A 15,693-nucleotide genomic window follows, 5' to 3' on the forward strand; every position below is an offset into this window, starting at 1 on the left:
GAAAATAAATTCCTTTTTCTACTCCTGTTTCTCTCAAATCTTCTGTCTTCGTCGAAATTCAATCTCTGTTAGGGATAATAATACCTAATCGTCGTTGCGTCGTTGCGTCGTACATACGATCCGCGTCTAGCGAGCTTTCGCGCTCAACTGGGCGTTCGCGGCACGAAGAAGGATGAGAACAATGTGGAGGAACGATGAAGGGCGATCGGAACACGAATAGAAGGACAGAGAAGAAAGTAGTATTGGTGCGACAAGAGAGACCGAATAACCGGCGTCGGCGCTTCGAGTCGCTCGATATCCATCCGCTGTCATTGGACTCTTTCTAACGGGTAGCCATGAAACTGCGAACTACGTACGTTTTCTATCACATTTTTAATCTCGCTTTTTTTTTTTTTTTTCTTTTTCAGTCGAAGGAATTTCGAAGAAATTTCAACTATCGTACAAACGTTTTTTTTTTTTTTTTAACCATCGTAATGACGTATATTCGTTTTATTATCACTAACAACACGTAATTCAAACTCCTTCAAAAATAACAATAATTACATTGGCCATTTATCAAACGTGATAACAATTTTTCGAATTACGTGACCTAAAGCGTTTGATCGATCTAGATAATTCAAGTTGTACGTATAACGCGTATCGATACTGAAATGTACAACGATAAGAATATTAATTGAAATTAATTTTGATAGATTTGTAATATATCGATACGTCGATGTAGGATTAAATTCTTAAGTATATAGATTTGATCCACAAATTAATACGCAAAGAAAGGAAGGGTATTATAATAAAATTTACGATAGTTTTAAATAATAATTTAAAACATATATTTCGTAAATTATCTACACTGTAGATAGTTACATAAATTTGTTTATTTCGCCATTTATAAACATAATAATAAAGATTATCGCGTAGAACTATTTCGTGTTCACTATAAAGAGTTTATATAATAAAAATATCAACAGTTATTTATTTCCAGGAAAATTCATGTACATTTATATATCTTTGAAATTTATATATCTTAATCATAACGTATTGTACATTCACTTTTGACGAGAATATCGAAGTTTTCATACTTCTTATATCATATCATTATTTATAAACTTATGATAATAAAACGTTTAAAAAATGCTAATAAAAAATAGATCATTTTTATTGATATATTAATATAAACCACATGATCTGTCAATTTCTTTTTGTATCAAAGGAAATGTTTTATTTTTTTAAGGAAGCCCACCATAGTCATGCAAATTAAATTAATTTATTCTTGGCTTCATAGATACTGTAATGATTGATACACATATATACATACAGATATATTATGTCTGATGTCCTCTATATAAATGCTAGACCACCCGATTGTGTAGCTTCTCATAGCTTCCAATAAAAAATAATTACAATACTGTGTAATATAGAGTGATTGTTCACGCCGAATTATACACAACAATCAATTTTTAACACGTTATAGATATAAAATAAGATAATAATCTTATGGAATGTTTCAATGTGCGCTGATGAAATAACGGTAGATAAGAGTTGCTAGTACTCCAAGTAAAACAGGAATCAGCCAGGATCTCCAAGAGCCACTGCAATAGCCAATCATCACATGACCATGCAGCAACTACTATTTACATATATTGTAATATTTTTAATATTTTCTTAATTTCATTTATTCGAACAACACAAATGGTATAATCAATGGAATCATGCTTTTCGCAAACACTTACATGATTAAAGCCAGGAATAGATTGCGTTGCTCTATTACTTTTGCATGTAGTAAAAATAAGTAATAACAAGAAATATTGTATGAACAGTAACAAAATTTCAATAGCATATACCAACATAAAAAAAAGCAACCCGTTCGTCCATGAAGCAGATTCTTTTTTTAACAAATAGATTAATTGAACTGATATGATAGAAACATAAATATATATAAGAACATATAATACATTTGTATGATAACACATTGCATATTCATACCTAGAACTATCTCCATTTGAAGCTCCATTTGCCCAGTCTCGTTCTTTCTTATCATCACTTTTTGTTCTTTCTTCCTAAATTTAAATTATAAAATTATAATAATTACTATGATACTTTGTCATCTTTAGATAAAACATTTCAATAATAAAGATATTAATTTAAATCCCAATTAAACTCTATTTACTTCTACTAGTTCTCCTATTTTATATGGCTCCATCATTTCTCTTGCATCACTAGAATGTCCAATATCTTCAAAGGGTTCTGTTCCATCTCGCCCGGCATGTTCCAAAATAACTTCTTCGCCACCAGGATGCTTCATTGAAGAAAAAGATTATATATAATCTATGTTACAATTTTACGTTTATAATACAAATAAAGAAAAGAAATCATTTAATTTGTATGTCAGTAAGATTTAATAGAAATTGTGAAAAAAAACATAATATTCTTTTTTTAAATTTATATATATTATTATTATTAACATATTATTATTAAAAGAACTTTTATAATGTTAATATACCTGTTTCAAAAATTTTGTCACATCATACACTTTATCATGAATGATTATCCATGAATTTGTAGCTGTATTATATTTCGCAACTTCAGCACGTGTATAATATTTAATCGTAGAAGCACCAGTAGTATCTTCAGACGCCATTTTTTAATATTTTATAGTTTTTAGACACTATTAAAACAATAAATTAATGCTTGTACAATCGATGACTGGAAGTCTGATCTCTTAGGATGATCTCCTTCTAGTAATCTTCACTCAGAAGCGAAATCTAACATTAGTGAATTTCTACTACCAATTGTACACTATTGTATATTGTACTCAATATAGTATAGTTGTATACTATCTGATACGTAAAATTTCTAAATATATTTCTATACTAGGCAGTGATTTTAAAGGCTGATTTTCGCATATCATCCTATTATATAATATATGTTTTATCACTTCCATTGTTATAATTGTACTATTGGCTGATAAACAAACGAAATATGATTTTTTTAAATTTCGAATTACCAAAAAAGATTAAATCATTAAAGCGCTATAAAGATTATATTAGTTAATATTAATTTTTACAATTTCTACATGATGACAAATAAAGTGATGAGTTGGTAATACTGATTCAACGCCAATTCTATATGAATTCAAAAACTGCGTAACGGTTATACGAGTTTTTTCATTCTTTCTTTCACAGTTCGATTCTCGGTATATAAGATATTTTGTTAAGGATGGAAGGATTCAAGACACCTGTTAGAAAGAATCGTAGACCTACAGATGTTTCCAATTTACAAACCCCGATTAAAATTCCAGCCTCTCCGTTTTTACAGCAAATAGCTCATGGAACTGGTATGCACATTTAAATAAATATTCGTGAATAAGCATTTTAAAATTTATGTTATGTTAGGTGTACACATTCTTAGTTTGGAAAGATCTCCAAAAGTTGGTTTTGTAAGATCACCTTGGGCAATAAAGAAAAGAAATACTAAACTTACAAAGGATTTGGAATATGACAAGCGCTTACAGTCTGAAGCCGATCTACTGAAAAAATTAAATCATCCAAACATCGTAGGTTTCAGAGCATTTACATTATCTTCCAAGGGTGATCCATGTCTTGCCATGGAACAACTGGATATCTCTCTAGGCATGTATATTGTTATAATGATATGAAGTATTCGTCAAATAGAAATTTTAACTTTCTTGTAATCTTTTTATAGGAGATTTGATTGAAGATAGAGTCGACAGAGGAGATGACATTTTTGCAGCTAAAGATATTTTGCACGTGGGTTATGAAATTGCAAAGGCTTTAGAATATTTACATCATACTATACATATTTTGCATGGGGATATTAAGAGTTATAACGTTTTAGTTTCAAAGAATTTGAAAAAAGTAAAACTTTGTGATTTTGGAGTTTCTGTACCACTTACAGAAACTTTAGAAATGGATAAATCACAAAATTTTATTTATATTGGAACTGAGTGTTGGAATCCACCAGAAGTATTATTTGGTATATCAATTTTTATATTTATACTCGTGTATTTTTTTTATTAACAATAATATGTTTGTAATTATCTTATTGAGTTAATATATCACAAATTTCTATTTTTTTTTTTTTTTTTTTTATATAGAGGAAGGTCCTATAACGAACAAATGTGATATATGGGCATATGGTCTTGTCATATGGGAAATGTTGGCCTTATCTGCACCTTTCATAAATTCTGAAAATGACTCTAATGATACTATTGATTTGATTTCTACATCAGAAAAAAGTATGTCTTTAACAATTTCAAATGACGATAATGATGTTAGTATGGATGATAGTGATATATTTGTGAAAGAAATAAAAAGTACCTGTGGTAAGTAATTCTTAGATATTTTAATGAAATTTTTAATTAATATTTACAGTAAAAAATATTTTTCCAAATATTGTTAGGCATTCGTCCACCATTACCTGCGATTGATATAGGTGCAGAATACGCAGAAGTATTAGATGTATTTTATACGTGCACCATTGCAGATTATAAGTTAAGACCAAGTTCAAAAGGCTTAGTAATGTACTTTTCAGATGTTATGTCTTCTTAACTATGAATTTGTGTTTTCATATTTAAAATATGACTTTTTATATACAATATAACTTTATAGAATATAACTTTATATATAAGAATATTTGGTTTACAAATGTAATAACATGCAAGTTAATGTAAAAAAATTAATTAAGAAATACAATAATTAATAGAATAGCAAATATTATTATCCCAACGATAATGCCGATCTTTATCTTTCTCTGGAAAAGTGACAAATTTTATTAATGGATTCTTTTATTAATGTATTAAAAAAAATATATATTATGTATACTTTTTTGTATCTATGACTCCTTTCTTCTGCTTTATTAAGATTTTTTTTACCACTCTCAACATCGTCTGCAGTATTTTTTGCAAAATATTCTACACTATTTATTTGCTCCCCCTAAAAAAATTAAAAAACAAAGAATATGTATATATAAACATCCAATATAACACTTATATGTATTTAATATTATCACACTTACTTGTTTTTCGATAAGAAAAGCTGTTTCATTAAACATATCTTTTATTTCATGAATAGATTTTTCTAATTTCAAAACTTCATTATGTCGTACTTCTATAGCAGACAATTGCTCTTTGGTGATTTTGCTATCTTCTAGGATCTACTTATGAATATTTTATAACGATGTTATAAAAAAAGAATTTCCAGAGATTATATCATTCAACATATTTATAGGATTTAGAACATCCTGTATAACAGCATATGAAGATAGTTTGTAAAATAATTATGAATACTCACATTGTCTACAAATATGCTATTCCCTTGTACTTTTTCTGGTTCATCTACCTCATACGTCGTATGTTTCTTTACTAGATAGAAATATAATTAATTAAATATATTTTATGAAATTTTCAAAACAAAAATATATATGTATTATATACAACTTACTTAACATTCTCTGTTGCTGTAAAAGTTGTAAACATTTATCATGATATCTTACTAATGATGTATTGTAATCCTCCATAATATCTGAAAACATCTTTAGCATAGTTGCATATTGTAAACGTTTAATTCGTATATGAGCAGGATATTCCTTTATATTATCTGTATTAAAAGAATCTGTAGCAGCTATATTTTCCTTCATACCTGAAAAAATGCTAAATAAATAGGTGGTATATTTTCTGATAATTTTTTTTTGTATACAACAAAATTTTTATGCGTTCAATTTTTAAGTAAAAAATTAAATCTTTTTTATTATCGCTCTAAGAAAATTTATTGTGTTCAAACAAATATTTCGCGCGTGAAATAAAACAAAATGGTAGGCCAACGTACAATAAACAAGTTATTTTTATAAATATATACACAATAAATGCAATAAATTTTTATTAACTTTATTTATTCAAATGTAAAAAATCAATCAAGAAGTTTAAAAGTAGAGAATTCATAAAAAGTACATATGAACATATTAATCTATATATGCATATATCATGATTATGATTGGCTTGTTGGATTTCCCTCCTTTGGATGAACGTTATCATTTATTCCAGCGGTAACTACATTTAGACGAAATGTTATATCACATGTATTTAATAAATATTAGTTTTTGTGATATCAATTGGGACAAAATCACATATTCATTATCCATAGGTGTTCAAAGAATGATAACCTGAAGACCAAGTTTACTTTATCGGAAAATGATATGTTAAGGTTATCTTTAGATATTTAACTTCACTTATAAATTATAAAATAGTCATATAAACGATTTTAGTTTATTATCCTGTGATGGAGCTTTTACAAATTTTTGACAATTTTAAATTGGACGATCTGAACGATAAGTGGGTAAATACTGTGTGGGATTCACAATTTCTAACCTACGACGAACCACCTCAAGATGATTATTTTCTTTTCATTGAAAGCGAGGATATGGACTTATTATTACAAGACACTTGTGAGGTCGTCAAAGATTGGCTTGCTAAAATTCATACTTCAGAAGAATGCAATAATAAAGAAGCAAATGTTTCTTGGGATGTATTAGTAAGTTTGAATATAAATGTGCATGCTTTGTTATCGGTTTTATACTATATAATAAAATCTGGTCAACGTGATGAAGCTAATAAAACAAGTAAGCAAACTTGTTTGAATGCAACAAGTTTATATCTTATGTTATTAGCTATACCTGGAAGTCGTGCTTTTAATATATTTCATCCAAACTTATATAAAAAAGCAATTGAATCTTTGAAATTATGTAAACTCCTAATTCCAATAGTTACAAAGGGAAATAAAACTGTAACTTTAGAATATATGGATATTAATGAAGATCAATCGAGCGATCATGTTATTTCACTTTCAGAAAAGGTTTTATTGATCGAAGGTCTTAAAAATATTTTGTCTAATTTCATCACAATGATAAAGTTATTTTCATTTAGAGCTTATTCACATTCATTAGATATTACTATCTCTGTATTACTTGAAGTTACTGACGTTAATCAGTTTGAATATCAAAAGACAAGAAATAAATTGTTTTGTAACGCTTATACAGCTCTATTTAAATTATGTGATAATAAACATGGACCTATCAAAACAACTATTATGATGATAGCAAAATACATACATCCTCGTTTTCTCTTTAATCATAATGATCATCAAATCAAGTTTATGGCAAATATGCATGAATTAACAATAGATTTTTTAAGAAAATTATTACATACTTATGAAAAAGAAGCAAAGATTGCTATAATGACATTAATTCAATATATTATGATTAAATGTCCGGAACGACAAGAGGCTCGTCAAAAGCAAGCTACAGTATTATTAAAACTAATTACAATATGCAAAGAAGATATCATTATACATATTATTAATGATATAATATCTCTTTCACATCATACAAAAGTATCCTGTAGGCTATTTGCTCAAGAGATCATTGGTAAACTTTTAATAGAATCTAATTTAAATAACCATGATTTAATAGAATCTTTACAGCGGAAGAAGATAAAAAAAGCATTAATTGCTACAACATTGAGTAGATGTGTGGATTCTTCTAATATGGTAAGAGGTAGAGCTATGGCAACAATTGCAGAGTTTACAGACATACAAAATAATATCATTGAAATGCTCGTAGAAGATACATCTGAAGTATCATGTTCTGATGAGACACTTCCTTTATTCGATGAATTAAGAACCATATTATTAAGAGATGTTAATCAGATGCCAACATTAAATACAGTACTCATCATGTTAATAGATCGAGTAGAAGATGAAAGAGCATTAGTAAGACGAAGTGCACTACAGATTTTAAAAAATTTGACTATTAAGTTTCCCATACTGACATGTCAAGTTGCTCCTATAGTTGGTCGTCGTTGCAGAGACCCTGTAATGACAGTACGTCGTTTCGCAATACATATATTATCTGTTATTTTAGAATATTTTCCTAGTGATTCACAAATCCTTAATGAGTGGGTAGAAACAGTATTACCACAAATATTTGATACTGAAATTAAAGTACAAGAAAAAGCACTAGAATCTTTCCAAGACTTACTAATAAGTAAGATAACGAATCATTCCAAATATACTGATAATGCAAAAAGCAGTTTACCATGGAGAATCGTAGGTAAATTAACTGACATGAAAATGATGAAACATTTATCAAGAGCTTGTAAAATATGGATTAAAGATAATCTCATAAACAACTCTTTAATCACAGATATACAATCACATATTGGATCAGACAATGATACATCTGCATGGGTTCTTTTAACAGCAATATCTGAAAGCATGAAATTACCAAATTTGAATAAATATATTGACGATTATAAAGATCTTATACAAAAAAATAACTATCATTCAAATTTAATTTTACAAATATTGAGAAATTCTTGGTCATCTTTAAGTAAAAATGACATGAACGATTTGTATGAATACCTTTATCAATGCCTTTGTGATTTCAAAATTCATTTTAGTTTAATTAGTATTTGTCTTGATATCATTGGTGGAATAATAAAACATTTACATCCTGATGATAATAATCATTTAGTGCAATCTAACACGATGAAATTAATGGAAATATCAGAAATAAAAATACAAAAAATGCTTAAAACTAATAATAAAACAATAATGGATACATCAAATTATATAAAAGCTATGTCTACGTTAGGACATGTTGCATTTTCATGTACTAATAAGCTTTCATCGTCTACTTTACGTATTTTGGAAGGCTTATTACTTGAATCAGAATTATTACCAGATTCAATAAAGGAAGTAAAAGAATTACAAGCTTTTGCTGTGGTTGTGCTTGGACAACATGCAATAAGAGATCATGAGATAGCACAAGAGGTAATACCAATTTTAGGTAGACTCTTGCGTATGGATATAAATCACAATTCAAGCACAGAGATAGCTATTAAGGTGAATGCTGCTAAAGCTTTAGCAGATCTCTGTATTAGGTTCACTACATTAGTTGAACCTTATTTGTCAGACATGTGCATTTGTATGAAAGATCGAAGTTCTATAGTAAGAGAAGCTGTTGTTGTAATATTTATACAATTATTGTTAGAAGATTTTATAAAAGTAAAAGGACCATTCTTTTTCCATATATTAACAATGTTATTTGACCCAGATAAAATGATACGGGAGTTAACTATTTTTTTAATCGAAGAGAGACTTTTAAAAAAGAATAAAGTACTAATATCACAAAAGTTTTTGGAAAGTATATATCATTATAATAATTATCAATTCAAGCACAGATTATGTGATCGTAAAATGCGAAAGGAAGAAAAAGAAATTTTAACATTTCCTGGAAATAAGAATCATGATAATAGAGCAATTATTTATAATTTTATGATAGAACATTTAGATCCTCCTGAAAAAATAAAATTACTTGTAAAACTAACTACGCAAATACTTGGTAGAGTTTCAAATGGTACAATTAATGTTACAAGTCAAAAAGGCGCATGTGTTTTAAAAGACACATTATATATACTCAACAATGAGCGTTTACAACCATTTCTATCCTCTAACAAACATACAATAAATTCTCAAGATCAAGAAGACTTTATGAGTCCATCAGATGTATCAACTACTAATGCAATAACTGTAATTATAGAAGGAATGAAAAGGCATGGTTTAGATATATTGCTACCAACATTACTAAAAGTAAAAGAAAAATTGGAAATTTTAAAATCACCTTTAAAACATGATGTAATGAGATTTGTTTCTAGAATGTATACAATTTATAGCAAAGAACATCTTACAAATCTGTTAAATGAATATCCACAATTGGAAAAAGAAATTGATCAATACAAAAGGTATGTTCTTGATTTCTTCTTTAATATATAAAAATATTTTATGAAAAGAATTTACTGATTACAAATGTATTATTACATTTCAGAAATTTTGATAAAGATGCAAACATGGAAACTGATAATGTTGAAATACAAGATAATTTGAGATCGCTTAAGACTGGCACAGAGAATCTTAAAACAAATGTACAACTTTCGATTTGTACTCGTATACCTAAAGTTATTTTACATCGTATTTCACCAACATCCTTTAAAAAAAGGTATTTAAAAAAAAATTATCTTCAAATTTAATAAATATTTTACAATTTGAGACAAATTCTTCAGATAATCGATCTTATTTAATATCTACTAAGATAAGTGACTCATGTATTTTTAGCCAAGAATCTAATCCAAGTACAAGTACACCAAAATTATCTGACAGAAGTTATGATCATAAACGTGATTATATATTACCAATTAAGTGTACTAAAAGATCCTCTCATTCTCAGGAGACGACATTGGATCGTAAAGTCATAAAAAATAGCACAGTGCAAATTTTAAGTGATAATGATTCTGAATAGCCAAAATAATCATTTTTATATTCAATAAGACATGTGGCAATCGCGAATAATAATCTATAAAGATTATACCTACCTCGTAATTTTTGTTGAATATGAAAAGCTGTTTGCGAGATGGTTTGAGTACGAATTTCAAGTTCTTTTTGCATGTCTAGAAATTAAATATAAATAGGTCTTAAACTGATATTAATATTGTCAAATTGAAACATACCTTTGCTTGTATGTGATAAAACATTATTATGCAAATCTTTAACAATTGATATATTTTCCACTAGCAGTTGTATAAAACCACGTACTTCTTCGACCTACATTAACATTATTTCATATTTTTATCACCCGAATATCACATGATTATATGTCAATTCATTATACATACTTCCACTAGCACTTCTTTTAATTTTTTATTTTGTGCTATTTGAATGTGAACATCTTGCAAGAATCCTCTGCCAAATGTAGTACTGCTATTACGGCACTTGAAGTCAAAGTGGATATATTTAAATAGCGTTTTTATAAATTGAACAGGAGATATAATTTGATTGATGTGACTAAATGTTTAAGTGGCACAAGAATAAAGGAAATATTTGCTGATAAGCTTAAAATAAACTATCTATTTGTATAAGATACAAGAATATCATATAAGCTTTACTAATATATTATTCTTAAATTATGTCGTGATATAATTATGTGATTTCGAAAAAGAAATATATACTAACGGCACATAAATCGGGTAAGCGATCGCGAACCATGATGAGTATTGTTTCAAGATCAACGTGTAACTGACGATACCGGTGAACTGAATACACACGATATATATCTCATTATCCATCTTATCAGGGCGTTGCAGGTAATAGATAAAAGTCAACGTTCCATTTATATCGTGAAATCGCGTGTATAATTTAAATGGATAGATTTAAGTTTACGAATAATTTTTATATGATGAATATCCTTGGCATAGTTTCAATCTAAAACAGATCGTCTGTGTAAATGAAGATACTTTGCATCTGGAATGTAATAGGAAACAGCCACTTAGCAGCTGAGCTACAAGGCCGAAATTTAAATCAATTGCGAACACGTGTTCGTCTTCATCTTAAGTGAAAAGCATTGTAATTCCATTTAATATACTATGTAATATCTGTTTATTACACACATGATCTATATAATAACTTTCTTATGTTGGAAAAGATCTTGATTTTTATTTAAAAAGATATTATATAATTTACTTTGAATATAAATACAGATGCATATAGCATAGAATAAATATGCAAAGTATGAAGTAAGTATATTAATATAAACATCTATCTAAGATGTATAAGAGAGAAAAAGAGAATTTTAGTTAAGTTTAATTATATATAATATATAAATATATTCAAAAAGAGAGTACAACTAATGTTTATCTTAAATTTATATACATCTAATCTAAATAATGCTGTGATATTAAAAAAGAAAAGAAAATGATTAGATAATAATTGGAATATGCTACAACGTAACAAATTATTGTATAATAATAAATATATTAGTATTTAATATACTTAATGTACATTTGTGTAGGTAAAAACAAAATTGACGAAGATCATATATTTATTTTATAATTGTATATATTCTTTATAGAAGAGTTACAATAAATATATTATTATTATTATGAGATTTCTACATTATAAAACAAGAAGCTCTTTTTACATTTGAAAATAGAATCAGTTAATACATATTAATACATGATAGTAAAAAAATACTGTGCTGTTATAGTGACATTCATTGCATTTTATTATTGCATTTTATCATATATCATTTAACAACAACAATGTGTGTATAATCTTTAAACTATCTCAAAAAATGGGAAGACAGTCAAGGTAGTGCAGGTAACATGATATAATAAATCAGAACTTTATCAAGTATTGCTGTTAAATATTAATGCAGACATATTAATTATTTTATTACAATTTAGATCTTCCAAACTACTAATTGAATTTTTGAGTATATTATTTAAAAAAAAAAAATATATAAATTCATTTGCTCTATTTTGAATTTATGAAATAATGTTTAAAAATAACATTAGAAAGACATTATGACATCTATGCTTGGTCTTGTCTTTTCATTGACGTTGTAGTATAATACATTTTTATGTAAGTATTATTACGATAAGATAGTATTTACTTTCCCGCCGGTGGAAAGCTATATATTTCATCAATTTATAGGTTTCATCCCTACGTGATATGTTTCAAGGCAAATCAGTCAGTCTTAACGATCTTAAATCTCACGAGAATCATTACCACGCGTATACTATCGGAGTCTTACATTTCTCAGACTGCTAATAAGCACTGAAACTTTATAAGTTTACTTTAACAATTACTCTATATAAATAACAAAGTGTATACATAAAAAATAAATATGTAACTTTCAACAATAAATGTATATTAGCTCTTGAAAATCAAATATATCTTCTGCATATGCACTAATTTGTTGCAACTTATTAATCGTTAACAATAACATCAAATTATATTACTATGCTATATTATATTATGCTACTGACATTAACAGGAATAAAAATGGAATTTCTGAACGATCACTGAATGTTTACTATATATACTAAATATCTTGTTAGTATCACGCAAATTTACGATTTTATATGATATTAAAATTGCACTTGATCAACGTTAAAATTACATAAGGAGTATTTTACCTTATGTTAATGTGCGTATACATGCACATATGTTTATTTGTATGGTATCTTTAGATTGTAAAATTATCTTTAAAAATTGATACTTTTTTAAAAATAAAAGTAACAGGAATCTAACATGCTGCAGTTCGTGTTCTTATTTTGTCTTTAAGATAATTGGCAACTTGAGTTTGTGAGTGTCTAACAGCTAATTGAAGTGGTGTTACACCTTCTTGATTTACAAGTAAAGGATCGCCTCCTGCTCCCACCAGTTGTCTTACAACTGTCATATGTCCTGCTAAAGCTGCAGCATGCAGTGCACTTTCACCATTCTAGAATAATGCATAAATACTTATTTTCTCAAGTTCTACGGTATATATTGTAAGTCGTTAATCTATTGTGTAAATCTTGAAGTAATAATATTATTATCCGTACTTTTTTTTTTTTGCTTGGATTCATAGTTTTATATAAGCATAGATTTTTATATTGAAAATATAAAAATATATAAGCCTTTATCTGCAAAAACATAAATTAGTCTATTTAGTCTTATTTTATCAAATAATAGCTTAGGAGAACACGAGTTTAATATTAACGATGAGGGTAACTAAATAGGAAAAAGATTTAATAGGTAAATGCAAAGCATTGATTATGTTTTTGACTGTTAAGTTTGATTTAATACCACATCCAAAAGCAATGATTTTTGTACATTCCAACCAAAAAGCAATTTTATAGCTTTCATATTTTATATTTATATCTAATGTATGCACTGACACAAGATTTTATATAAAATTATTTAACTTACTGGAAGAATACCAAGTGATGGACGGTATTTGAGTAACTCTCCAATAACAGCCGTATGACCTTTATGTGCTGCTTTAAATAGAGGCGTTGCGCCATCCTATATAAAGTATAATAATTTATTAAGGAATTCATATTACATTTATAAAAACAAATAATGTTTGTATTATGTTGTTTATAACATTTACATGTCTAGTAGCATCAACATTTGCTCCGGCTTTCAAAAGTTGTCTGACGATGTGATCATGACCCATCTGTGCTGCGATCCACAAAGGTGTAGCACCATCTGTTCTAATAGTATCTATTCTTGTATTATGCTCCAAAAGAACTTCCAAAATACGCACATGACCATTTTGTGCAGCAATGAATAATGCACTAGCTCCATCCTTTTATTAATAACAATTTTGTTTAAATTTGAATAAGAAATACAAGATAATTTCTACATAATAATAAACTTTCTTACTTTCATATGTGCATTTGGATTGGCACCTTTGTCAAGAAGACCTTCGACCACATCTAAATGACCATATTGGCAAGCAACAAATAACGGTGTACCTCCATCCTAGGATTTATAAAAACATAATAAATATCATAGATATTTCCAAGTTTCACCATTTGCTTACCATACTGCAAGAATCAACAAGTGCTTCATGTTCTAAAAGCAAATTAGCAATATCCATAAAACCACCTTGGGCAGCAAAAAAGAGAGCTGTGGTCCCTGTCTAAAAAGAGAAAGATCTTACAATTAAATTAAATTAATTTAATGTAATCATAAATTATACAAATTTATTAGATTATGTAATACCAGTCTTTTAGCATTAGGATCTGCTCCTTGCTGTAATAATTCGGTGACAGCCTCTAAATGTCCTCCAGCAGCAGCAAGTATCAAAGGAGTTGTTCCATCCTTTGAAGTTTAAAGTTTATAATTATTTTATTATATTAATCAAAATTTTATAAACGAATGAATACAATACAAACCTTGTCTTTACAATCAACATGAACTCTACCAGAATCTAATAGAATATGCAGACGTTTTGCATCTCCGTGTGCAGCTGCAAGATGCAATTCTACATCCCAAGGTGATTCTTTCTAGAAAAGAGAAATAAAAAAATTTATATTACACAGATTTCGTAGAATTTAAAAAATACATTATTATATTTACGAAATGGAATTATTATTTTTTATCTTACAGAATAAGAAACGTACTTTCATGGACATGTTGAGTCACGCATTTATTGCACGTTCACATAACATTTTCAAACGGTGATATGTCAAATCCTTGAATTACTTCGTTAGAATTGTATTGTACTGCAGCAAGTATACTTTCGTCTGTGTCCACGTGTCAACTTCGCCCATATCATCTTTGTAAGTAACATATGATGTATTATGCGTCCCTTCGGTGACTTTTTAATATGTAAAAATTCATTAATTCGTTGATCATTAATCGAACTAGCTTTTAAAGTACTACAATACAACAACCAAAACCTCCATTTAGCCACAATGACATAGTAGCTAAGTAGACTGTACCTATACAGTGTTGTCAGCTTGATATAATCATTTTCAATATGGCGCTTTATTTAAACTCGATCTTGTACCTTCGAAACAATAATTAAAATTATAAAATTAATCAAATATGCAAATTATCAATCGGTACAATCATAATTAACAATACATTTTATGAAAACAGGTATAATGAAATAAATATGCAGAGTATATTCAAGTTAATAGACGAACAGTAGTGATACTTTTAATAATTAATAAAAATTGGTTAAAAAAACAAAAAGTAAGAAAGGTTTGTAACGATTAATATGTTCTTCATTTATTCTCGTAGAGAACGTTTCTTCGATTGTCCGCGGAATAATAATCCGTGTAACAGTCTA

The 15,693-nt window shown here is 27.8% G+C and overlaps 5 protein-coding genes across 13 annotated transcripts; 2 read left to right on the forward strand and 3 right to left on the reverse strand.

Annotated features, from left to right (window-relative positions):
• The first annotated feature begins 64 nt into the window (after positions 1-64).
• LOC122629478 (lymphokine-activated killer T-cell-originated protein kinase) lies at positions 65-4,565 on the forward strand. The gene is made up of 6 exons (XM_043812921.1): positions 65-352; positions 3,180-3,331; positions 3,390-3,626; positions 3,700-3,990; positions 4,112-4,339; positions 4,417-4,565. Exons 2-6 carry the CDS (start codon positions 3,214-3,216, stop codon positions 4,563-4,565), a joined length of 1,023 nt encoding a protein of 340 aa, XP_043668856.1. The 5' UTR covers positions 65-352; positions 3,180-3,213.
• LOC122629482 (cytochrome b5) lies at positions 1,242-2,787 on the reverse strand. 5 transcript variants are annotated; one of them, XM_043812926.1, is made up of 5 exons: positions 2,498-2,787; positions 2,165-2,293; positions 1,981-2,054; positions 1,728-1,764; positions 1,242-1,586 (listed from the first exon to the last, which is right to left on the reverse strand). In XM_043812926.1, the coding sequence occupies exons 1-5, from the start codon at positions 2,633-2,635 to the stop codon at positions 1,455-1,457; spliced, it is 510 nt and encodes a 169-aa protein (XP_043668861.1). In that variant the 5' UTR covers positions 2,636-2,787; the 3' UTR covers positions 1,242-1,454. The 5 variants fall into 5 exon arrangements, with proteins under 5 accessions (XP_043668861.1, XP_043668862.1, XP_043668864.1 ...); XM_043812929.1 differs by having other exon boundaries at positions 1,445-1,624; positions 2,498-2,785; XM_043812927.1 differs by lacking the exon at positions 1,728-1,764 and having other exon boundaries at positions 2,498-2,778.
• On the reverse strand, positions 4,345-11,392 carry LOC122629480 (syntaxin-1A-like). 2 transcript variants are annotated; one of them, XM_043812923.1, is made up of 9 exons: positions 11,076-11,392; positions 10,739-10,834; positions 10,574-10,667; positions 10,439-10,513; positions 5,457-5,654; positions 5,307-5,377; positions 5,032-5,169; positions 4,839-4,949; positions 4,345-4,767 (listed from the first exon to the last, which is right to left on the reverse strand). In XM_043812923.1, the coding sequence occupies exons 1-9, from the start codon at positions 11,106-11,108 to the stop codon at positions 4,693-4,695; spliced, it is 891 nt and encodes a 296-aa protein (XP_043668858.1). In that variant the 5' UTR covers positions 11,109-11,392; the 3' UTR covers positions 4,345-4,692. The 2 variants fall into 2 exon arrangements, with proteins under 2 accessions (XP_043668858.1, XP_043668859.1); XM_043812924.1 differs by lacking the exons at positions 10,439-10,513; positions 10,574-10,667; positions 10,739-10,834; positions 11,076-11,392 and adding an exon at positions 5,908-6,046.
• LOC122629471 (condensin-2 complex subunit D3-like) lies at positions 6,018-12,343 on the forward strand. Of its 4 annotated transcripts, none has more exons than XM_043812906.1 (5): positions 6,018-6,057; positions 6,277-8,118; positions 8,212-9,811; positions 9,895-10,065; positions 10,182-12,343. In XM_043812906.1, exons 1-5 carry the CDS (start codon positions 6,033-6,035, stop codon positions 10,363-10,365), a joined length of 3,822 nt encoding a protein of 1,273 aa, XP_043668841.1. In that variant the 5' UTR covers positions 6,018-6,032; the 3' UTR covers positions 10,366-12,343. The 4 variants fall into 4 exon arrangements, with proteins under 4 accessions (XP_043668841.1, XP_043668840.1, XP_043668839.1 ...); XM_043812905.1 differs by having other exon boundaries at positions 6,277-6,343; positions 6,425-9,811; XM_043812904.1 differs by having other exon boundaries at positions 6,277-9,811.
• On the reverse strand, positions 11,936-15,350 carry LOC122629479 (ankyrin repeat domain-containing protein 29). Its single transcript, XM_043812922.1, has 8 exons — positions 15,020-15,350; positions 14,792-14,902; positions 14,619-14,717; positions 14,437-14,535; positions 14,277-14,375; positions 14,002-14,199; positions 13,818-13,913; positions 11,936-13,347 (listed from the first exon to the last, which is right to left on the reverse strand). Exons 1-8 carry the CDS (start codon positions 15,029-15,031, stop codon positions 13,150-13,152), a joined length of 912 nt encoding a protein of 303 aa, XP_043668857.1. The 5' UTR covers positions 15,032-15,350; the 3' UTR covers positions 11,936-13,149.
• Positions 15,351-15,693: the final 343 nt, after the last annotated feature.

This window comes from Vespula pensylvanica, chromosome 5, assembly GCF_014466175.1.
Source record: "Vespula pensylvanica isolate Volc-1 chromosome 5, ASM1446617v1, whole genome shotgun sequence".
Classification (NCBI taxonomy): Eukaryota; Metazoa; Arthropoda; class Insecta; order Hymenoptera; family Vespidae; genus Vespula; species Vespula pensylvanica.